The following is a 26,308-nucleotide window of genomic DNA, read 5'->3' on the forward strand; positions in this document are numbered from 1 at the left end:
GTCGAATAGCGAACCCCTAGGGTTCGCGTACCCCACTTTGAGGAACCCTAAGATCAATCATTGACGTTCGCGGACGAACACACACATATGAATGAATGATTGCGCCGCTCAGCGAGGCAATCGCTTATTTCCTTTTGTACGGAACTCATGCGCGTTTTTAGAGATCACTATATAGAGATGTCAATATCGTTTTATTGTTATGGATATAAGAATTTAAAAGCCAACGGGTTTATGCATATGAAGGGTCCACGGAGAGAACATGCCTAGTCACCTTTTTAAAATTGTGATTTTAATCTCAAAATGTAGAGCTCACAAAGTATATGACTTACCACTGAATTAAATATTCTGAAAACAATATAAAATCTATTTTTTTTATCTTTTAAATAATGGCAACCATAGTACCTAATTGTTCGGATGTCTAACTTCAAACCGCTGTAACTCAAAAAGTTGCTTAGGTGACTAGACACGTTCTTCGCTTACTATGCCTAGTGTACAATAAAGAGTCTTTGTATTGTATTGTATTGTTTCTTTCCGTGGACCCTTCATATAAAATACACACCCTTTGGACCCCTTGACGTCTGCTATGCTAACCTCTTCTTTCTGTCTTCAGAATCTTGAATCTTGTTTGCTTGAGTCGAGGTTTCGAGACCAAACGGAACAACGTCGTATTCAGTGCCTAGATTTGTATTTATATAGGTACCTTTCGTTTTTTTATCAGATCTTTATTTTTATGACATACTAGCTTTGCCCGCGACTCCGTCGCGTAGTATTCGTTTATCGCTATCCGGATAAAAACTACCCTGTCATTCGACTAAAGCTATCTACCGTACATCGAATTTCATCTATATCGGTTCAGCGGTTTAGACGCGTTTGAGTAACAACATCCAACATTCTAACACCAAACTCCAAACCTCCACACCTTTCACATAACTTTCACATTTATAATTTATAATATTAGTAGGAAGGATTTATGACACATTTATATACTTAAAAGTTATACATATTTTAGAAACGAATTGAAAATATAAGTACCTACTTACGTTGTATAGTGCTGGTAAATAGGTACACCCCAATGAAAGCGCAACTTTATTAAAAACTATCCGGTATCTGTGGTCCGGTGCGGAAACCGGCACGGCGGCCGTACTAGATGCCTCCATTAACTGGCCTCTGCTTTAATCTCATTATTTGCCGAAGCTTTGGAGGTCGAAGCAAACGAGAGCAATCCGGTGCTTATTGCGGCGGTAAAGGATGGAAGATTTTAAACTCACTTAGATATTTAACGTAGTGTATAATCTTTAATTTTGTTTGCCTACGAGTGTGTAGTGGTGAACTGTGCTGCTCTTTTTAAGGTTCCGCACCTCAAAAGGAAAAAACGGAACCTTATACTCACTATGTTGTCCGTCCGTCTGTCTGTCAAGAACTTTTATCTCGGGAACGCGTAGAAGTATCGAGTTGAAATTAAAAAAAACATACACTGAGATCTATAATCCTTGAAGCTGTGAAAAAGTTATCTAACTTCTAAGTCAACGCAATCAGCCATTAAAAAGGTGTTTCTATACAAATTTATTTAATCAAAAAACCATACGCTGCGTACATTTTGCTTAGGAGAGGGGCTCTGCTAACATTGAAATATTCATAAATACCTACCAATTTGTACGGAACCCTCAATCCGCCGGTCTGATCGCACTTGCCCGTTTTGTAATTATGACAGGAATGCAAACGAGGCGACGAGGTTTCTTTAACTGTCATGACAGAAAAATTGTCTAAATAAGTATCGCTAAAACATTTTACTGGCTACTACATTCGTAACTTTAAGACTGGCCACAGTAAAAAAGGGTATAAAAAAACCGTTTTTTTTAAAAATTATAGCGTAATCGATATTCTACTCTCGATTCTGAAACAAACTACTTTTCAGTGTTCAGCTATTAAATTAACACCTTGTAAGTTGTAGTTAATAAATACACGATTGAAATAATAACGATTTCTGGCTCATTTAATCTGCACCTGACACTTGACATTGTAATTTTCTTTTAATATTTAAATAAAAAATATATATATATTTAAAAAAATGCCTAAATAAAGAAATTTATTATTATTATTATTAAGCTCGGCATCTAAGATCTTCAACAAGCACGATTAATTTTGCCCGCATAGAACATGATGAACATGATGAGAACATTACTCACTTTGAAATAAACGTCAGGTAAAATAAATACAATGAGAAGTTAATTAAAACTAAACTGAGTCGTCGGAAGTCCGTTAAAATTAATTTTAGCCCGGAGTTGTCAAGTTTTGCAAAAATTACAGTTTCATAAGTTTAGCTGAGTTTTAGACTCTGAAATTTTACTTGCTTGGTTCATTGACCTTTAGGCTCCGTTTCCACATTAAATATAAAAGGTTGCCTGGAAGAGATCGCTCTTAAGCGATAAGGCCGCCTATTGCTTACCTTGAAATTTTCTCTCTGCGTACCTGTTTTCTGTATCGCTTACTATTTCTGGTGTACAATAAAGAGTCATTGTATTGTATCGTATTGTATTGTATTGTAAATATCCTATTGTGTTTGTTCTTGTAATTTAATAGAATAAAGTACCTATTTAGAAGTGTCTCTTATCATATATCACACGTAAAATGTAAAAAAATAGTTTTCATCACTTAAGCTCTGAAAGTAGGTTGCATTTAACTTGAAATCCGTGTTGTAAATTCGATTTACATCTTTAGGGATGTAAGTAAATTAAAAATCGAATGGTGCTCCTTTGTATTCACGAACTGGTAAATAAGGAGATTGTAATACGTAATACTTACCTCGAAACCTCCATGCTGGCATAATGCTGCTGGCCAGTGCTGGTTGAATGTGCCAAAGCCAAAGAGCGCGAGGCCATTAAAAAAAAGACGGTTTGGCGCAATAAATTCTCTTCCACTCTGTTACAATTTGCGTATACATTTATTTCCTCGCTTTTGTGATGAAAAGTAGTCTTCAACTCGATTGTAAATGATCAATTACACCTGCGAACTATATGCACCCTCGCTCGCTTTGCTCGCTCGTGCGCCTATATATATCCTGCTTCCTATATCTTGGATGTAATTGATCACTTATAACCCTTGTTTATCAATCAACTAAAACGTGACTAAAACACAGTACCTAGTTTTACATTTCCCCATAACCTCATCAGTTTTTACATTTCCTCAAGCGTTTGGCAGATGCGACCCTAGGGCATAGTTAATAAAATAGTAAGTACGTAACAATTCGTGTAATGCCTATAGCAACGGGCCGCGGTCCGTAATTATCCAATTACTTGTTTCATTTCTCGAGGGAAAATAAAATAGTACATTTTTCTTTTTCGTATCTAATTCCGGATTTTAAAAGAAAGAACGACAGTAAGAAATTATAATAATTATTCACAATTGACAACAACATGGGACACAATAATATACAACTAGTAGACAACACAAAGGATAAAGACAGATTTTGTCATTGCGGTTTCAAATTGGACACTGCCCAGCATAATGCATGAACGTTTATTACCCAGCGCTGGTTTTCAGCCAGCATTGAATCCACTTTTAACCTATCAGTACGAATTCCACCTCCAGATCCTAAAGGAATCGATTCAGCTTCCAACCGCGGAATGCCATCTAATCTCATCGGTGACCTAATATAAATTAAGCTTTGTTGTATGCGACATGGGAACGACTGCGTTGGATAATTGCCCCCTAAGAGTTATGTTTGGTGGAAAGCACAGTACTAACATATATTTTTATTGACAATTGGGTAGGCTAGGGTACTGTAGGAATGCTATTACTTAACCTCATTTTTTGGGTTCCGTACGATAATAGGGTTAGGATGCCAACAGGACCTTATTGTTGAACCGAACCTCTGTTTGTCTATGCTAGCCGTCAGCCATAGGGCTATATCTATCAACTGTATTTTGGAGCTAATGATACAGTCAGCAGCGAAGAAAGGGTACCCCCCGTAACGGCGGTAAGTATGGATACCTACTGGACTGTAGCTGTACATGGTCTAGATGGTAGGTACTGAGTCTGACTGAAATAGCATGACAGATTCTAACGTTTTCCAGAAAATACGATGGGGAAGGATTATTTACTTGATTAAACACTGCGTGTATCGTGTAAAATGTAGTCTATTGGTTTTAACTTACGCCGCTGTAGAAGTCTGTTGTTTTTATACCGGATATCGGACCGTTTTTTTTGCCGGACTTGCTGTGTTGTATGACTTACCGGTGAAAACAACTCTCTCAGGGGCTCTCAGGTACTGTCTGCATTGCCTAACTCAAATGTACTTCACGCTACTGTTTAACACTGTATTGTAACACAGATAAGTGATATTAAATCTTCTCTAGCCTGTATCCGGCTCAAGGCTAGTACGGTCTCAGAATTTAGATAACGTTACGTAAGCTTCAATATCCTAACTCAAATGCTGTATATTTTATATAAAATACATTCGATACTCTTTGATGTACTCTCGAAGCATTCAAGGTCCTTATAGACGTCAAACAAGCTTCGATTGAAACAAATATATCGTTCAATAAATACTTATGAACCCACAATTTCCTTTGTACCATCAGCAAATTCTTTGTTTTAAAAGAACATTTTTTTTTATTCGAGAGGATGGCAAACGAGCAAGTGGGTCTCCTGATGGTAAGAGATCACCTGCACCGCCCATAAACGTCTGCAACACCAGGGGTATTGCAGACGCGTTGCCAACCTAGAGGTCTAAGATGGGATACCTCACGTGCCAGTAATTTCACCGGCTGTCTCACTCTCCACGCCGAAACACAACAGTGCAAGCACTACTGGTAGCAATCCGGGCGGACCTTGCACAAGGCCCTACCACCTGCAAAATAGTTTATAGTTTATAGTTTTCATAGTTTTATGAATAAAAATGTGGCATAATTCATAATTGTGTTTTTATAGTTTTTACAGCCTTTTTTTATTACTTCGCATAACCTTGTATTAGTTTCGTTAAGCAGCCTGCACGCTTATGTCATATTTGTATAGAGTTTGACGTGTGTGCAACAGCTTTATAAGTAGTATGTACAGTCACCAGCAGCACCCATATTATCTCACACAGCGAAGCGTGCATAAATATCTGATACTTATATCTAGGGCTGGTAGGCCGTGTCAGATATTTTTGCACGCTACGCTGAGGCAGATATTAATGCAGGTTGCGTAACACATCGGAAAAACAACACCTTCTCTATTTGCGTTACTTTTTCTATTTTAGACGCTTACAGTACAAACAGCGGCCCATCGAGTCGGAGCCAATATCACTTCGTAACAAACTTATTTTATCTGCTCATATTTAGGTGTATTGTGCCAAATACAGCTGTCAGTTCCCATGCCAACAAGATATTTATCAAAGCCTCTAAGTATACTTTGGTCTATGAGTAATTTAAAATTAGAGTGGAAAGGTAATATAACTTGCTTGAACAAAAATCACATTTGACCTACTTAAGCAATTGCTGCATTCTGAGTAGTCAGACAGATGCCTAGTGTATGATCAAGATTGTAAATGTCACGTCACTGCGTAGCATCCTACTGTATACGTTACGTATATTAATTACAATGGAAATTGACAGCACCTTTAGTGACGCGTAATTAAAGCAAACTGTTTCTATAGCTTAGCTGCCAATGCGTTTGAGACATTTGCCACAATACAACTAATAGGCAGTAGATTGACTCGGCCGTATTCTTGAAATTTATACCTACGGCTGGGCGGAGCGCTAGGGCTGGAGACTACAAAAAGTAAAACAGACGTGTGTAGATTTTTATTGTATGTGTGTAGTTTTAGGTGTAGAAATAAAACATAATGTAACATATTTATTAATTAAATTGTAAGTTGGTAATAGAAAAAAAGTGCGTCTATTGCGGCAAGTTCCAAAAGACCTGTGGTTATTATTAAATTATGCCATTTTGAACATGAAACTACCGTGAGACTCACTCATAAATATAATGACCCGGATAACTCCGGAATAGCGTGTTGCAGCAGCCGCTGAGTCGCGTTGCTCCGAAGACGAAGGTACGGATTAGCCCGAAACATGTCGAGCTAAACTCGATTTAAGACGTGAGTTATCCGGGTCATTATATTTAATATGAAATTATGCCATTATTAAATATTATGGTATGTAATTAGTATCAATAGCGTAGCTACGTAAATATTATGGTATCTCATTAGTATCAAACGCTATAGCGTAGCTACGTTACGGAATCGAAACGGGGGCGAATAGTGCGGGCGGCGCGGCACAGCACTCGACCAGCGACCGGACTGCGTAGTTTTGTCTTGCGAAGATTGGTTAGCGGCCATGTAAATGACTCTTGGCTGTGTGCGTGCGTCGATTCGGGCGCTAGTATGAAGTCGAACTACTGCCTATTACTTGTATTGTGCATTTGCTGTGATAAAAATACTAATGATTCAAAGACACTCTGCTTTAGTACATGATTGTGCATTTACCAAGGTTTCAAGATAGGATAAACTTTAGTCGTAATTTTGCACAAAGAAATACGTGTAATGTAATATCAAACCGTATCGTAAATTTTCCCGCCTAGCCCATTATCTACTTTGTTGTTGGCCAAATACATCAATAATATGTGAAACCCATTAAAAGGGTAAAAGGAGAGGAAATTAAATTGCTACGCACCCTTCCCTACACGTATGGAGCTCGGAGTTACCGTGGTGTGTAAGACCACCATCTATACCTCTGTGGACTAAAATACATACAAATACATGAGTTTTTTTTTATTTTCTGATCTTTGGCTGTCTGTGGCATTAGTTATTTGTCAGGCGCCGCCGTTCAAAAAAAAAACGCAAGTTACCTAGTATTCTTAAAAACTCGGTAGGTAGTGGCTTAGTTTTTATGTTGTAATGTATATGTATATCTAATCAACACCTATATTTGTATATTTTAAGGCCCCACTTTTACGATTCCACGACCATCCCATCCATCTATTAAGTTTTCTAATACTTTGTAGAAGGTTCTTACGGAAAAAAATAAGAAAGTTTTTCCAGAAAATTTTAAAAATTCTCAACTTCAACTCAACTCAACTTCTTGCTTCAACTTTGCCTTCTGCTCCCAACATTGCCTAATTCGATAAGAGTCGATAACTTAGCACTCTTATAGGTTTTAAACTTTTATCTACACGGGATTATTATTACGGGGGGATAAAAGTTTAAAAACCTAGAAGGGTCCTAGTTATCGACTCTAAATTGAATCAGGCAATGTTGGGGCCAGAGGGCAAAGTTGAAGCAGTTCACGGTATTTTTATATTCAAAAAATCTAAGAATATTAGATCCACAGATGCTCGACATCATTCATTCAGTAGGTATACGAGTTCTATAAAGTATATAGAGGCACACGCACCGGCCTGAACCTAGGGTCATAAAAACAGAACGGGAGACAATGTCGCAATAAATCTCTACCCTGCAACGTGCGGACTTATGTGGGGAGTTCTATACTTACAGCATGAAACCAACCGGAAGGTGTTTTAGTATAAATACTCAATCTGCTCAGCGGCACCAAATTTGGCCCACTCTACATGCAAAATTTAAGGCCCAGAATTTTTACCGGTCAGTATACCTGCAAATGAGACAAAGTAATTAAGCCTCCGAAGTTTTCATTTCAATGTTTAATATCGAAATGTTTTTATTATTTATAATTCCATAAATGCACATGATCAAATGAGCAAATTCAGTTCCTTTAGCATTTAGCACCAGAAAAGTCAACGGCCATTGAAGTAGTACTCGTAGTGAACTAATTCCAAATTTTTACTGCTAAAGGCCGCGTCTGAATAGGTTCATCTTTGGGAGATAACGGAACAAATAGATACACAGACACAATATACACACTTCCGCTTCCGATCGTATAGCACTACTTTATTTACGTTGAACACTAAAAGTCCGTAGGTAACACTCGTACAGAGGAAGAGTGAAGAGCCAGACATGCAAAAGAACACAATTTCTGGACCACGTCGCACACAGCCACGTAATTGTCAAGTACTAACGTGAACATTACACACACACAATTTTATATCTCCGGTTGGTTTTAAGCTCTAAGTTCCTAGCCAGCCTTTATTGAATTTCCACCGCATTGTTAGGAACTCCGCTACTAGAAAACATAGACGTAATGGGTAAAAGTTAGAGCAGGATAGGCTATATGCACAGAACTAGGTAGGTAAAGTAATAAGTGAAGTTAGAAATGTCATGCCATTTAAAAAAGCGACCACATGGAGATGTTTCTCGTCTCGAAGTGTAAACTTCGAGATTGAAACCGAGAGAAACTGAGCATTGCTACGTCAATGTCGTAGTCGAATTTGTGAATTCATCATCCATCATCCCAGCCTATATACGTCCCACTGCTGGGCACAGGCCTCCTCTCAGAACAAGAGGGCTTGGGCTATAGTTGCCACGCGGGCCCAGGGCGGATTGGGAACTTCACACGCACCATTGAATTGCTTCGCAGGGTTGTGCAGGTTTCCTCACGATGTTTTCCTTCACCGCAAAGCTCGTAGTAAATTTCAAATGTAATTCCGCAAATGAATTTGAAAAACTCAGAGATGCGAGCCGGGGTTTGGACCCACGACCCTCTGTTTGAGAGGCGATAGGTCAAACCACTAGGCCACCATGGCTTTGAATTGGAATTTGTGAATTATTGAACACAAATGATTGAATACAAATTTGACTACAACATTGACGGAACAATGCCCAGTTTAGCTTATTTACGATCAGCATGTCTCATTGACATGCCATTTCCCCTTGCTTTTTTTCAGCGCGTGGTCTAAATTGCCCGGACTTAAGAAAGTACTCACTAAAGTTTTATGTACTAGCAGAGTACAAGACATAACAGACTGGCAATAATGGCAAAATGATACCCTATTTAACGGAATATCTAAAAATGGAACTGAATGAAAATATATTGAAAGAGAAGGATTTAATAGGGCTTTTTTATGAAGGCTCGGAATCGAATGCTTTCAACTCGGAACGTAAAAGTAAGAGTATTGTCTCGGAATAAACTTGCCCTGCATTTATGAATCGTAGGCTACGAATAAATAATAAGCCAGGAATTGTAACTGCGTTAGAAAAATGGCCTTGCTTGTCCTATTTGGCCGGGTTCTGCGCGTCATTGGTCGTGCTTCTGACATTGCATCATGTGTGGAAACCAATCCCTTGCTTTGTTTCTGAATTTTAACCAATAAACAAGCACGTCTATTTGCCACCTCGAAAATGATTCGTATTTGAATCATAAGTCGTTTTGGTTTAAAGTATGGCCACTTTTTGTGTGGAATTTGTTCTGAGTTACGCTTCCGGACTTTTTATTTATTCGTAGATCGTAGGTACATTGATGGGTTTGTGTTCGTAATTTTTTAGATATTTCTTGCTCATAAAGTTTTGCAGGTGTCTGAAATATAATGAGCGGCAAAAAAGCTGGCCCTTAAATGTACGCAGAAATGGTGATTTTGTATGGGCAGTGGGCCAAATTTTGTGCCGCTAAGTATATTATGCTGGTTATGTAACGTTTCCGTGGTTGATCTATCACTCAGCAACGGAGCTAGGAACTTGAAATTTTGGAGACATAAGTATTCCTTGGAAGGAAGCCGTGGTGGCCGAGTGATTTGACCTATGGCCTCTCAAGCAGAGGACCGTGGGTTCAAAGCCCGGCTCGCACCTCTGAGTTTTTCGAAATTCATGTGCGGAATTACATTTGAAATTTACCACGAGCTTTACGGTGAAGGAAAACATCGTGAGCAAACCTGCACAACAAACCTGCGAAGCAATTCAACGGTGTGTGTGAAGTTCCCAATCCGCACTGGGCCCGCGTGGGAACTACTGCCCAAGCCCTCTCATTCTGAGGGGAGGCCTGTGCCCTGCAGTGGGACGTATATAGGCTGGGATGATGAATTATTCCTTGAGAGCAGTAAGAAACATTTAATTTTTTTCTCGGTCCTCTGGGTTGTGGCATAAAATCAGTTTTGCTTCTCCGAGCAATGTTTACCACTGAGCCATGGCCCCTTTGCACTACAACAGCGCACACAAATAATATGAAATGTAAGTATACTTTTAAGCCCGGAATGATGTTTTGTATTGGTCTAAGATCCGAACTTGAAAAGATCTTCACCGGTCTGATAACAGAATGAAACCTATTTTATAATAAATTTAGTATATTAGAAATAGATTTGCTAAAAAATCCTGGCCAGTTCAATTGCTTTAAAAAAAATTTTTGAATAATTTTTTGTTCCATCATTGAGATAATAAAAAAAATATATTGACTTAAAATATAAAACCTATAGAATAATGTAGACGTTGGATTTGCTATTGGTTACCTGGACGAACTACTGGGCTGCCAGGTATAAACTTAAACAGTTGTCGATGCCAGTTACTTTAACTTGATTAGATAATAAGAACAAATTGTATATCAACGTAACGTAAGCGCTGTTTTATTGTAAACACGTTGATATATAGTTGTCTGCATTTAATTAAAAATCATTAAAAAAATATTTACAAAAAATAGCCTGTCCAGGTTTTTTTCAGCAAAGCCATTTCAAATATATTTTCTAATATACTGAGTTTATTATAAAATACATTTCATTTTATTACCAGACTGGTGAAGCTCTTTTCAAATTCGGATCTTCTACTATATCTGCACCTAATCTTGGTTGTGTGTGTTACTGAAACCAAATAAACGTTTTTATCTATCTATAGCTATTACCTTGAGGATCACAGAGATTCACTAAAAATGTATTTTTCGAAATTCACATCACATGGAAAGAACTAACCAATTTGTACAACACATAAACAAAACGCGCAGCGCTATGTTAAGTTTAGTATAATTTTTCATGACCATTTAATTAGTTAGCGTCATAATTACAAGTTGTACCAACACAACAACTCAACAATACAACAAGACAACTCTTATTTCCATAGCAATAAGGAAGTGCAAACCGCAGTCTGATTATAGATATTACGATATATTTTTTTCTTGAGTCAATGTGGCCAGTAGCAAAAAGCTGTAATTAAGGTCAACACTTTTTAACACTAATCCACTTACCTGAGGAGTAAAGTTAGGTGGGTGCGGCGGGTTGCAGACAGGTGGCGCTGCCGTGCTCCCATAGTGCTGCTGGTACGATGACGTCAGGATCTTCTTGTGCGCCGACGCGTGGGCACGATACGCACTCACGCTCAGCTTCATGACTACGCTAACTACGAAGTTTAACTTTATTTACACGTTTTTTGGCACTTGAGTCGGTTTGATCACTACCTCATGATGTATTCGGTGTGCTTGCACAACCGTCCGTCAGTTTTAGTTTTCATCTGAAACAAAAGAGAAACTAAATTAAGTACATTACGCTACCTGATTGCGAAGCCGTGATGGCCTATGGTTTGACCTATGGCCTCTCAAGCAGAAGATCGTGGGTTCAAATCCGAACTCGCACCACTGAGTTTTTTTAAATCAATGTGCGAAATTACATTTAAAATTCACCACGAATTATTACGGCCAAGGAAAACATCGTGAGGAAACCTGGACAAACCTGCGATTTAATTCTCAAACTCAAGCTCGAATAGTTTATTGCTCACATGTTGTAAAATTATATTGAATAGTATGTGTGAAGTTCCCATTTCGCATTGGGTCCGCGTGGGAACTAGAGCCCAAGCCTTTTTATAGGCTGGGATGATGATGATAATGATAACCTTAATTAAACTGGCCACGGGTACTTTATCCTTCGTTGTAGAACTATAGAGACTACAATAAATGTGTTTTTAGCTTTCTATGTATGAGAGTTTGGCCCGGGCGTTGATGAGTCAGTCAATCAGTCAGGAATTTTCTATGTAGTATATTTCGAATTATCATAGTAACTTGTCACCTGACACGTTTGTGAAATGAGTTAAATATTTATTTAAAAAAATATATTTATATATATTTTTGGAAATCTCTTAGCATTCAAAAGATTAAAAATAATTTTACCCGGCTTTTGTATCAATTCAAAATAAAGGTAGAAAACGATAACGCAGAAAAAACTTTAGTTTATTTTATAAAATGAATCTATCCATTAGCAATTTATTTACGACTATTCAATCTCATTTTATTAACCCGAATAACAACACGCAAAATAAGTTAGCCAAAACAAAAATATCTCAAGCCTAATTAGAAGCAACCAATCCTACTCGTGTTTCAAGAAATTTTACCTAAAAAAAACGAAGGGCTCAGTATAAACAAGAAAGATAAACACGGATTGTTTTGAATCGGAGCCTGCTAAAATGGATCCTATTGGTCCCGAATGGTCCCGATTGGTTCCGATTGGATCCGATGTCGGCAAATAACGCTAATGACGAGTGTTGGTGGGACGTAATATTTTCCTGCTATACCTAAGACATAAGGATAGGGTTGGGAGGGATTGAGTTTAATCGATGTTTTGTATTGTAACTTATAAGAAGAAAAGTTGGTGTTCCCTTCTTTCACAGACAGAAACTTCACAGAATTTCGTTTCGCAGAAAATGTTTCATATAATATTTAGTCCTTGTATTTTTACTTCGAATATTATTGTTTCAATTACTATTTACTTGAATGAAACATATTAAATAGAAAAATAATTAAATGAATTTTATACTGAAATTATTTTATTTAACAATTGTGTCAAACCATAGAACTATATATATACGTATTTTGTTATAACGAAAATGTAAAAATAGACATTATGTTGTCCATAATTTAATAAAAATTAACACATTTGAATACAGTAATTTTATGCAGGTTAGATTTGGTTAGATTAAAGCTGTGACTTCACCAGAAAGCGGATCGCTACCAGAAAAGTAGGTTAGGTTAGGTTAGAACTGTGACCCCACTAGAAAACGAATCGCTGCCAGAAAAGTAGGTTAGGTTAGGTTAGAACTGTGACCCCACCAGAAATTCAAAATTTTAAATTTCAAAAATTCAAAAAAAAAATAATAAAAATAAAGAATATTTGATTTCTTATTCTATGAAATGAAAACCTAATTAATGAATTTTATTTGTAACAAAAATCAATGATACAAATTTCTTCAAAGTAAGACAAGTGTTCCATGTATTGATTATTCTATGAAACAAAATATGGGAAAAATATCTTTTAAACGAAATTCTATTAAAATGTTGTCTGCGAAACAACGTACAACCCAAAATACATTTAATGTAGGTACTCAGCTACGCTTCTACAGACAGACAGACATTAGGCACTGTCTAACTTATAAAACCCCTCATTTTGAGTAGGTATATTCTATTAACCTTTATCTATAATAATAATAATAAATCATTATTTACTCCCACACAGGCTTATAATCTATTACACGATTAAGAAATTTAGAGAGCTTGGTGTCCGTACTAGGAAGTAAATCTCTGTCCGACGTTTTATAAACTTGTAATTAAAACTCAACTAAGTTTTTAAAGTCAGTAAACGGTTCGACTAGTTTAAATCTATTCGGCCACCATTAAATCAGCATAAATCACTATAATACACTTCTTCGTCAATGAAATGCAATAAAAGGAAACGTTCATAGTTTAATATCGATATCGGTACCTAAGTTATTGTTATCCCTACAAGGGAGGCGCCACTCCGTCGAGCGCGGCTGACTGGTTGACGACCAAAGGGAACCAACCACCTTATTGATCGAACAATCGCATTATCACTTACTGCATAACGCCGTTCTTAAATGTTCTCAGAATGACAATTAGGCTGCAGTTTCCAAGCAGCAGTGCGGATTGGAAAATTCACACAAATCATTGAGTTATTTTAGGCTCGTGATAAATTTAAATTGAAATTTCGCCCATGAATAATAAAAAACTCAGAGGTTTGAGCCCCGGTTTGAACCCACACACTATACCTTTGTATAAGAGGCCATAAGTTCAAACCATAATTTGACTACCACGGCATTTTTTATGTGTTTACGTGTGATTGAAAGATAAAGATTACAATACAATTTTCGGCAATTCGATTGCCAGATTTGTTCATGTAAGCGAAACTGTGTGGGTGAAAGCTAGTTCATAGACTATATATAAAACTGACAGCGGAGAAAGTATATTAATAATTTGCCACCGATGCGAGCAAGCATTCAAATAAACTTTCCCTTCTGGGATGAATACTTTTAAAAATTTCACAAGATATATTTTCATGAGAAAGTAACTTAATACCTAGAAATAACAATCTAACGTACGCACCAATAGCAAATTCATCATAAACTGAAAAAACAATATTTTTATGTTACGTCCCTTTGCAATAAGATGCATCCCTAACAAGTTGGCCGTTCGCCAAAATGGAGCTTAATGGCTGATTCTAGAACAATTGGTTCCGTACCCTGGTTCAACGAGTTGTGGAAAACGAGATTTTGCTTTCGACATAAAATGGAATGCTTGTAAAACAAAACATTGTCTTTTTTAAGGGACGAAAAAAGTAAAAAAAGGTAAACAACTCGATTTACACCGGGTTTCCTAAATGTCATGACAAGCCATGATAAGTACAGGATAATAAGGGCGTAGTGGTTTGACCTATGGCCTCTCAAGCAGAGGATCGTGGGGGTCTACATCATGTAACAAATATATCTAACTAGGTGTTGCCGGCGGCATCGACCACACTTCAATTTTTTTTTAAATTTTAATTATCGAAAAACTTGTCCTAACAACTCGTAACGAACACAACAAAAAAATAAGTAAGTATCTGTTTCAGTGCCGTCGTTTGAAAGCTACTATAGCTATTAAATAAAAATGAATCACTGATCTGAATGACTGAATCAGTGATCCGTTTTTATTATAATCTTCTATTTAATTATAAAACATATATTTAAATAGTAGATTATATAATAATCATTAAAAACTTTTAAACGATATTTTCTTATTCACTCAATCCACTAAATGAAAAAAAAATGCCAGTTACCTTCCAAACGGTAGTTTACCTTTAACACACTCAAACTCCAAACCCTTTTCCTAACGAAAAGAATCCCAACCATTGTAATTGCACTCCAATAAATGTCTTCAGTCAATAGATTCTGACAGCGCGGAGAATTTTAACTCTATTATTATAAGGTCCGGCGCACACGGCGGTTAATAAGTGCCGCTGATTCCTCCGCCAAGAGCACTCCACGAGTGCTTGCATAACAGCTTAGAGCGGTGCAAGTGAGAAGAGCTGAGCGGCAAACTGTCCAAGAAGTCCACTGGTGGACATAGGCCTCGCCCTATAGACCTACAGTTGCTTCGGTTGGAAGCGAGCTGCTTCTACAGTGAACCCGTGGCTTTAACTAGGTCATTCATCCATCTCGTTGCTGGACGTCCTAACTACTCTGCACTTGCCGATCCGCGGTCTCCATTCAAGAAGTTTTCGGTCCCAACGGTCATCTGTTCTTTGTGCTATATGGCCGGCCCATTTGCCAAGATATACCAACGACAGTTAAGGAAACTTATCACATACAATCGAGTTCTTAAGCTTCTGAGCAAACACTTTATCAAAAATATTTGAACACGACTCTTTCATTAACAGCGTAGAAGCGTGTTCAGATATTTTTGATCAGAAGTTCGACTCGACTGAACTAAGGTGGACCTTTTCATATTTAATTTCGCTGTGATTTCTTTGACATTTAAGTAGTAGCATAAAGGTTCTACTCTGATACGTGATTAAGTTTCCTTGACTGTATTATGCTCACTAGGTTTTGCTCGCAAAAAAACCGTTAGGCTGGCAGTCAAATTTCAATTTTGAGATATTGCTAAGCTCCCAAAGAAACTCTCAAAAAATACTTGATCTTTATTTACGTCCCAGTAAAAAAATATGTTTCTACATACCTACCTACCTATGGCGTCTCAAGCAAAAGGACGATTTGCGATTTACCGCAAACTTACTAAAGAAAATATTGAGAGAAAATCTACACACATATTCACAAGAAAATCAATAAACTTGAGTGGAACGTACGAGTATATAGGTCGCAATGATGAATTATGAAATGATTACTTATCAACAAATACACACCTAACCCAATAAATGTGTAAGGAAATTTCTATACGAGAGCGTGATTTCGACTGTCACTCGGCCAACTTTTTGTCAAGAATGCTGTTTTTCAAAAAACTCTAACCTCTTCTACCTTGCGACACACAATTAAGAACACACAACTCGAATCTTCTCCCGCCTAGATTTAAATGCGTCCGTGCAACCGAGCCCCAGTGGAGCGATTTAGTGCAAGTAGCTGCCGGCGAGTACTTGATCGTGTCACGGACGTTTGAACCGGGTCGTTACGTATCCTGTGTGCCGAGGGTTTAATTAAGAACGTACTTTGTAACAAACATTTGGTAGAAAGAGCTAGTAAGTAATCGTTAAAAGTCTCGCTTAAAATCGGACAGAGAGAAGTCACATTGCAGACTTCCTATATAACAATTTGGAAATAAAACAAGCCTGGCTTGTAAGCATTTTGTAAGGTAATTACATAAAGCCGTCCTTATATGTAATTAAATGGTGTACAGAACTGACACAGAATTACAGCCATTATTAATTTACTTTTATACATCTTGGGCTCTAACGACCCGATAAATTTCTGATGATAACACAAGCAAAAAAAATTATATCAACATAGGTACAATTATGTACCTTAAACTTAATCAAAATTTAATTAAAATATTTTTTAGAACAAACTAAATTAAGTATAATATGAGAAAGAGAGTAAGATGAAACGTTCTTCGCTTATTAATCCGATGATACTCATTTTTTATTTTACACACTTTCTTAGTACCTACATAAGATACGATTTATTCCAAGTATCCTTCGGAGCTATATTTCACGTGAAAATTTAGTTGGCGTGTAGTGAAGCGAGGCAGCGTTAAGGGTCCTTCAATGGGTCTAGTGCTCCCTTAGAATAGAAACAAAGAACAGTGCGTAGGTGTTGTAGTAAAACAGTTCCAGCTCTAGTAATTTTGAACACAAACCTTGTCCTGACAATAACGAATACAACAAAAAAATAATTTTCTAATTCGGTCCCGTCGTTCGGAATTTCTGCGCGTACATACTATATGTAGGTATATATAATTATAATGTAAATTATCATTTAATATGGACGGATTTGTATGAAATTTGATATGTAGATAGCTGGACAATTCTGAAATAACACATCATATTTACCCCGATATCGCGATATTCCCACGGGATAGGGATAAAATCTCGAAATAACAACCGCTGGGCTTAGACCCGTGAAATTTGACATGGTTGTTTTTAATGCAACGACAATGATAACCACAATGTAATTTTGAAGAATTCTCACGGTACTTAATTTTCGTTTGTGTTTTCTTTACGCTAGAATGGCTGGACGTCTGGAATAACACATAGGTAAGTCACTTTTTATCCTGATATTCCCACGGTATAGGAATTAATAAAATCTTGAAATTTTAACCGCTGTGTTTAGAGTCATGAAATTTTGGAGAGTTGTTCTTGGTATAACATCAATAAAAACCACGATATAAATTTTGGACAAAGGCCTCCCTATTAGAATATAAAATATTATCTTAATTTTCATAATAACCTTTCAAGAAGCTTGACATGCAATGTCCTTTGGGTAGAAGATAAACCGTTTGCTAGCCGACGCCTTACCACCAAATGCGACCCGAAATTGCTAGAAAGAGATGGCTGCGTCGTTGGCTGGCCAACCTATCTCAGATATTTAAGGCAATAACTTAATATTTGTCGTATATTAAGACCAACGAAACGTAATGTTACAAGTACTAGGTTCTTCCTTACTTTGGTTTTCGCTATGTTTAATTTTAAAGCTTAAGTATTTTATTTGGGGACGTATCTGAATATCGAAAATTAATATCTAAAGTTAAAAAGTCGACGGTCAAAATACCGAAAGTACGTTAGGTTAGGTTCGATATTTTGACCGTCGATATTTTAACGATCGATATTTCAATTTTCGATATTCAGATACCTGACCATTTATTTACCGTCAATACGTAGTTTTAGGCTGTTTTTATATCTTACTTCTATAGTAAAATCAAATTGTTTACACTAACTTGTGCATAATAACGTATACAGTCTGTATATTCCCCAACCTGCCATCTTAAGGCAAAAGGTCGTATTCCAAAAACATCACTTTTGAGTTATATTATATACCATTATGTAGCCATTACATTCTGCATCAAGTGGTAGGTACAAATAACCCAAAAGTGACTTTTTTTTTCCAAGGCAAAGTAGGTACATGTTGATTAGGGTAATTCTAATATCGATCCCGATTGCTCCCAAACCCTGCATGATTAGATTTTCGGCTTGGGCAGAATTCCTGCCGGAACTGAAACTAAATAATAGACACATCATTTGTACATCTCTTTCTTTTGTTAACTCTTAATTACAATTATGCCATAATGTGTTGTTTTCCATAATTTTCATTTGCTACAAAGTAATTTATTTCTGAAATAGTATTTTCTTCAGAGTTGATATTAAAACTAACCTAACCTACGCCATTCTACAAGATGACATTTAAAAAAATTGTGGAAACAGCACGGTTCTATATATACTGAGCGGCAAAAAATCTGGCCCTCATATGGCAATAGGTAATTTTGCATGGAGAGTGGGCCAAATTTTTTGCCACTGAGTATATTTTATGGCAAACGTTGGTATGGCAAGTGAAATTCGGGCAAGTAAAGGTATACGGTTAATTGCATGTATTTTATGTACGAACTAAAATAATTTCCTTGCTCACCCGCGACCTTACGATAGCTAAGCTTATGCAAAATATGCGTGTTCATGCAGTTCCTCCACCTCCACACTGTAAGAACACACACAAATCACACAAACCCATCTATCACCACCACCACACTACACTGACGCGTTTCGAACTCAAACAGAGCTCATCTTCAGAGTGACACAACCGTACACCATGCTACCAGTTGTTAGACTCAACAACTACTAACATTTGTACAACAAATCTACAATTTAACGCCAAAATTTACGGAAACCGATACAGAATATTCGGTCAAATACTAAATCAGTCAATCATGTCAAGACTTTTCTTTTTATTCATCCTTGAGCTTTTCCACGGGAAAGAGTGCGAGGCAAGCCCTGTTTTTTATTCTCCGGCAGGGGAGAAAATGCGGACACAAGCTAGTTAATTAAAGCTAGTCATTAAAGCTAGTGATTAAAGATAATGATTAAAGCTAGGGGTTAAAGCTAGTTATTAATGATAGTGATTTAAGCACGTGATCAAAGCTAGTGATTTAAGCTAGTGATTAAAACGAGTGATAAAAGCTCGTGATTAAAGTTAGTGATTAAAGCCAGTGCTTTAAGCTAGTGACTTTAGCTTGTGATTAAAGCCAGTGATTAAGTTTAGTGATTAATGTTAGAGATTTAAGTTAGTGATTAATGCTATTGATTAAATTTATTGATCAATGCCAGTGATTTATAATTTAACAATCTGTTTGAGCTTAACCCATTGCGCTGGCCAATATTTAATGTCACAATATCATCAAAGTAAAGTAATTAAATACGGGACTACGCCGGGGTAAATATTACTCGTGTGTTTAGCGTGATAAGTCTCATCTATGGTATTTAATTATAAATGAAAATCACGAAAGTTTACATTATATCAAAGTAAAGTACCCAACCCCACATACTCCGTGAAAACCGGCCATACCCTAACAAGGGGTATTGACATGAAAAAGGCAGTGGAGCCAAACCGCTAACTAGTACCTACATTATTAGGCGAACCCGGCAAAGTTGTCGTGATTTGCTGAAACATTAAACTGTTGCAGCCAACTTTGCCTAATTGTGGGGTTGCATCTTGGCAGCTGAAATGCGCTTTGGGATTCGATTTGGGTTATACCTACATATCTTTACCTGTTTGAGAGAAAAAAAAACTTACGTCAAAAAAAAAACACTGGAAAATTCTCATCAATACTTGTACTAAGTAATGAACTATACAGTGTGTAAATTTTATACAAACGCAATTAATAACCAGACGTTTGTTAGTGCTTTTATAGCTTCATTGAAATAATTTTTAAGTTTAACATTTTTTTTTCGAGCTGCAACTGATTGCGTACAATATTTTTTTCTATTTTCTGTTATAATAATTTAACACGATAAAAATCGCTTCTGTGAAGGTTGTCAAGACAACAAGTGTGACCCACCGAATAAAAATGAATACCTATTAGATATTACACCCATTGCTTTAGGAATTTTATAAAGTAGCAAAATACATATGTATTATGCCCAAGATCAAGCTTCATACCAAAACTTCAACGTCGATTTATTATAACGTGAAACATTAAACTGGCACACACACATTATAGCACAAACATTAATGTAACGTGACGTTAAAACCATAGCTTTACATTTAATTGCTTAAATTGATTATAATAAATGTAAATAAACTAAAAACTTACTATTCGTCCCATACTTTCTACATCTGCTGATACTATGATAATATTACATTACACGCGTATTTTCAGTATCATTTTACCAAATGACGCTATAAATGTAATACCCGTTCATGGAATTTATTTCCTTTTTATCTCTAAAATACCCAAATTGAGAGCAGGCGTTTTTTACAGAGTTAATTTTGAGTCGGTTACTTTAACGAGCATTATGTTGGTGATAAGGATCATTATGCGATGAATTGTAACGATTTTACTCTTATTAAATGTGGCTTTGTGCGCTAGTGAATCGCATTGTTTGACGTTCATTAAAAAAACTGCGATCCATTTAGTTATACGACCGGTTGCACCCTCATTGATTAATGTATGTGACAGATACCTGTGATGCCGTCTTAGTTGGTTTTGTCCGAATAAACAAAGACGGCATCACATTTATCAGTCACATAAAATTGTTTGTTTGTTTGTTTATACTCTTTATTGTCCAAAAAGGAAATACAAAAAGGTTACAAAAAATATTAAGTACAAAGACGGACTTATCCCTGAAGGGATCTCGCCAGTCAACCTTTGAGTGGTGGAGAAGAGCAATCAAAATAAGGATCGACAATTAGAGCAAAACATTTGAATACTGAAATAATAAATGCTTGTAAACCCTTAATACTTACCTAAATATATACAATATGCAATATATAAAACAATAATATATCTGTAACTAAATATAAAACAAATAAATACACATATTACATAAACATAGACGTAGACATAGACATAATTTTATTTCGACATCAAACTTAAAATAATACATAATTTTCAGAAAATAAAAACATTTGATGATGTCGAAAAGGAATTGACTCAGCATTATGCTGCAGTAAGTATATGCTGCCTGCCACAGCGCTGATTTTCAGCCAACACCTTCATATTTTTGCACCTAATGTGTTGAACCGAATCAGCACATATAAGTTTGTGTCGGAAAATTGTACAATAAATAGGTAATAATAAATTTATAGATTTACGAAGAACAACAATAGCTTATAATCTGTGATTAAATATGTAGAAACCAAACGCAAGTCTGAATAAAAGTCAAAATGAAGGTACTCGTATTAGAGATATGAATTACCTACACACATTAAGTACATAAATAACACAAATATAAAGGATCAAGTAACTAATGTAAGCCACATCTTCTTCAAGGTCTCCCTGAACGAGTATACGGAGGAAGATGTCGGACGGCGATCTGCAACCGATTCCACAGCCTAGCCATGCACAGAAAGGGATCTGGAGTAGATCTTAGATGAGGTAGAAGGAGAAAATTTATCACAGAGTGGTGAAACAGGCCCTAAGGATCAACGAAGTTGACGAAATCGACAACAAGAGGCCTTATTGTCTAACACACGGAATCACAGTCGTTTTCACCAGCTTTTTAGGGTTCCGGAGCCAAAATGGCAAAAACGGAACCCTTATAGTTTCGCCATGTCTGTCTGTCTGTCTGTCCGTCCGCGGCTTTGCTCAGAGACTATCAATGCTAGAAAGCTGTAATTTTGCACGGATATATATGTAAACTATGCCGACAAAATGGTAGAATAAAAAACAAAAAAAAAGTTTTTTTGGGGTACCGCCCATAGACGTAAAGTGGGTTTTTTTTTCTCATCCAACCCTATAGTGTGGGATATCGTTGGAAAGGTCTTTTAAAACCATTAGGGGTTTTCTCAGACGATTCTAAAATCTAAACCGGTGGGTGGAAAAATTTGAAAAAATTCAGGATGGTAAGTATATCAAACTTTCAAGAAAAACTATAACGGTAAAGTTTGCTTGAGAATTATTTGTAGTTTAAGAGTAAATAGCAGCCTAAGGTATAAAATATACCTAAACTATGGAAGATTCCGTATAAAATACGAAATCCTCAGAAAAATATTACTTATTTTTTTCGTTATGGCTACGGCCCGGGTATAAACTTTCATCGTCTTATTGGTTTTATTTATCTACTCTTAAGGCATATTTTATTAATCCTAATTGTTTTTGATCAAATTTGACCCAAGCCTTAGTACCTAAGTGAGAAGAAACTAAGCAATAGAAACAAAATTATTGATTATTAGCGTTTACCCGTAAATCAGTTGATACAGCAGTTGAACTGAAATACTGGGATTTTATTAAATTCTCGTGGGAATTCCCTAAAATTACATCGTGGTCTTCATTGACGTTATATTGTAACAACCATGCCAAATTTCATAACTCTAAGCCCAGCGGTTATTAGTTCGAGATTTTATCCCTATCCCGTAAGAATATCGGGATAAAAAGTATCCTATGTTTTAATCCAGGTTATAAACTAACTTTTCGCCAAATTTCATCCAAATCCGTCCAGCCGTTTCAGCGTGTGAAGAAGTAACAAACATACTCACTCACTCACTCGCTCACAAACTTTCACATTTATAATATTAGTAGGATTAGTAGGATTTTGAATTTTTTGTAAGTAATAGAATCAAAAACTATCTATCGTATAATAACTTTGCTCCATTAAATGCCCGTAACAAGAGGAAATGTAAAATAAATCAGGTCGCGTAAGTGAACACGCGTCGCTGAGTTCATTAGTCTCTGGCTCTGCTAGCAGCAGGAATATTTAGGGCCAGGGACAAGTCTCAAGCTTTAGCGGTACATGAAATAATATTAATCTTAAAATTCAACAAAAAGTATTCGTATACAGTATTCCCTAAACGCTATATTATAGAAGAAATATTAAAGTAACAATAATATTAATCTGAGGCAGGCAATAATTAATACAATGTTTTTTCTACCATCAGAAGCAATGCCTAGAAAAACGCTCGCCACGCTGGCGATTGCATTATAAATACAACAAACTCAAAGAGTCAGTTTTAACACCACGAAGCACTACAGAACACAGGTACATAGAGAAAAAATACAAAGTAAGGCTTCGCTTACCTCGGCGGCCTTATCGCTTTTGAGTGATCTCGTCCAGCCAACTTATATCCATATTCTAGGTATGCTAAATGTAAAAGTACCTCTGTCCGTTTGTCTGTCCGGAACCTCTTCATGCTTAAACCGCAAAACCGATTTCGATAAAATTTGGTACGGATACATCCTTTTAGCATAATTTTCCGGGATACTATCCTATTCCCTTCCTAGGTTCTTAAAATATCTTCATACCAAATTTCATTTAAATCGATTCAGCGGTTTAAACATGAAAATGAGCTTATCAGTCTCTCAAAGGGCCGGCATCGCCTGTGATAACCCCCCCCCCTCGTGTTGACAGCCTATGTGCCCATGGGCGGCGGTGATTGCTTCCCATCAGATGACCAGCATGCTCTTTTACCCCGTATTATATATAAAATAAGAAATACAGTAAGACAGACATACATTCGCATTTATAATATTAGTAAGGGTTACCAATGAAGAAAGTTTGTTTAACAACCATCTAACTTTTATTAAAAACGAAAAAGAATTTCGATTTTAATTCCCACACCCCGCTTCCTCTTATACCTTAGTCCACTTAGCAGTGTGACGTTACACTCAATGAAAACTAACGACCATATTGGCTGTTAGCGTCGTAGACGCAGTTGACGGTTGATCTACGGCGCCTGATACACTGCGATAGCTGTGATCGGGGGGGCTACTACGAAATTCGAAATTCGTATTTTACCGTCCCTCTCACTCCCGTATTAAATAATAGAAGCGTCAGCGGGACGGCAAGATACGAAGTTCGAATTTTGCACTTAAGGCCTGATACACTGCGATAGCTGTGTTCAGTAACCGCACTCCGTGTAATCTTCAATCATAATTTCCTAGAGTTTTTTTATTTAGCCACTTAGTTGTTAAATTGCTGGGCACGTTTTGTAACGTTCTTATTTGTTCCGCCATCTCATCAAAAAAATTGAACAGGCTTGAAATAACACAAAATAATCGAAAAACTATTAATCTGTTAATTTATAAAAATAAAAATGTGTAATGCGCTACCACACTATATTATATATAGTCAGAATCTCGGAAACTGTTCCAACGATTCCGATGAAATTTGGTATGTGGGGGTTATATAAATATGCGTTTACCTTTACTTGCCCGAATTTCACTTGCCATACCAACGTTTGCCATAAAATATATAGAACCGTGCTGTTTTCAGGATTTTTTTAAATGCCATCATATAGAATGCAGTAGGTTAGGTTAGGTTAGTTTAATATCAACTCTAGAAATTACTATTTCAGAAATAAATTACTTTATGGCAAATGAAAATTCTAGAAAACGATACATTCGGACATATGAAATTCGGGCAAACGATAGAGAACCATAAATATGATTTATTTAAACTAATTTTCCTGCTTTTTAATGTACATCAAAATCAATTAAGTGGATTTAAGTGCGTTAAAGTTTAGTCAACATGAAGATACATTATAACTATTTATAGCCTGCAATAAATTTTAAAATGAAATCGCCTACATAGACTGCCTGCGGAGCTTGTATCCGCCACACCAGTTAAGCTGGCAACCGTCCAAACGAGAGTTAGGTGCCCGACTGATTCTTCACCCGGAGACAGATCGAACAGATTGCTAGCTGGCCTACTGTCCTTGTTGACTTTATGAATTTAAGTATGTATAATCAAAGTATGTTTGTTATTATTGTTATAACCATAGTACAAGATTTGCATAGTTTGGTACTAGGTCAATTGGTATCAGTTGTCTTATGATAATTATTACAGTAATGCATAAACTTCGGTATGAACTATAGCCAAATTACTTTGCTCACCTTGCGATAGCTACGTATATGCAACAAATGTATGTTCAGGCAGCTCCTCCGGCTGGAGGTTCCACACTGGAAGAATACACACAAACCTCACAAACCCAATTATCAAAACCACTACAGTACGCTGGCGCGTTTCAAGCTCAACTGGAAATCATCCACAGAGCAACAAAACACCAAGAGTTAGGCTGAATTTCGTAAGTCTGAAGTACCATCAGCCAAATATGTGGTCTACCACCCTAAAGTTGATAATCGTTTGCATGTCATAAAACAATAATGCCAATAGATTGTCGGTCAACTTGAATTTTCGACTTTAGCGACATATTCATTTGACAGGAACGTCTTTAAAAATTGATAGACCAAACGGTACAATTAAACTTACATTATAAACAATTACCTACATTTAACATTGACCAACAAAGATATTTAAAAAAAACAGCCATAAGCGTGTCGGACACGCCCAAGCCATTACAAAAAAATCAAGTAATATTTTTCTAAGGATTTCGTATTTTCGACAGACAGACAGACAGACATGGCGAAACTATAAGGGTTCCGTTTTTGCCATTTGGCTAACGGAACCCTAAAAAGCAAAAGAAACTAACTTTTCAATGTTAAAGAAACAAAGAAGAAATGAAATGATTAAATAAAAACATGTTGCCAAAAATTAAATTATATCTAGAAAATGCCCACGTGGCATGGCGTCCAAAAAGCTCACAACGTTTCCTCGTTGAACAGCTGCGCTAATACTTTAAAAGAGATAGATGCCGATTATTTGGTCTTCAGTTCTGACAACCAGGTGCTGCAAATCTTATAAGGGTCTATCATCATCATCATCGTCCCAGCCTATATACGTCCCACTGATGGGCACAGGCCTCCTCTCAGAATGAGAGGGCTTGGGCAGTAGTTCCCACGCGGGCCCAGTGCGGATTGGGAATTTCACGCACACCGTTAAATTGCTTCGCAGGATTGCGCAGGTTTCCTTCAACCGTAAGCTCGTGGTAAATTTCAAATGTAATTCCGCACATGAATTTCGAAAAACTCAGAGGTGCGAGCCGGGGTTTGAACCCGCGATCCTCTGCTTGAGAGGCCATAGGTCAAACCACTCGGCCACCACGGCTTAAGGGTCTATGCGAGCCAGTAATACATGGACCGAGCGAGGATCTCAATGCCGATAAGTATAAAATTGTATGTCAAACCAAGTA

At 36.8% G+C, this 26,308-nt stretch overlaps 1 protein-coding gene across 9 annotated transcripts in view; it reads right to left on the minus strand.

Moving 5' to 3' along the window:
* Window positions 1-26,308, minus strand: part of Cngl (Cyclic nucleotide-gated ion channel-like) — a 489,773-nt gene that overhangs the window by 228,528 nt on the left and 234,937 nt on the right. For all 9 annotated transcript variants that reach the window (XM_074092452.1, XM_074092447.1, XM_074092444.1 and 6 more), the window contains one exon: window positions 11,055-11,317. In XM_074092452.1, the coding sequence (XP_073948553.1) occupies window positions 11,055-11,195 (141 nt within the window). In that variant the 5' untranslated portion in view covers window positions 11,196-11,317. The remainder of the gene's footprint in view (window positions 1-11,054; window positions 11,318-26,308) is intronic.

This window comes from Choristoneura fumiferana, chromosome 9 (assembly GCF_025370935.1).
Source record: "Choristoneura fumiferana chromosome 9, NRCan_CFum_1, whole genome shotgun sequence".
Lineage (NCBI taxonomy): Eukaryota > Metazoa > Arthropoda > Insecta > Lepidoptera > Tortricidae > Choristoneura > Choristoneura fumiferana.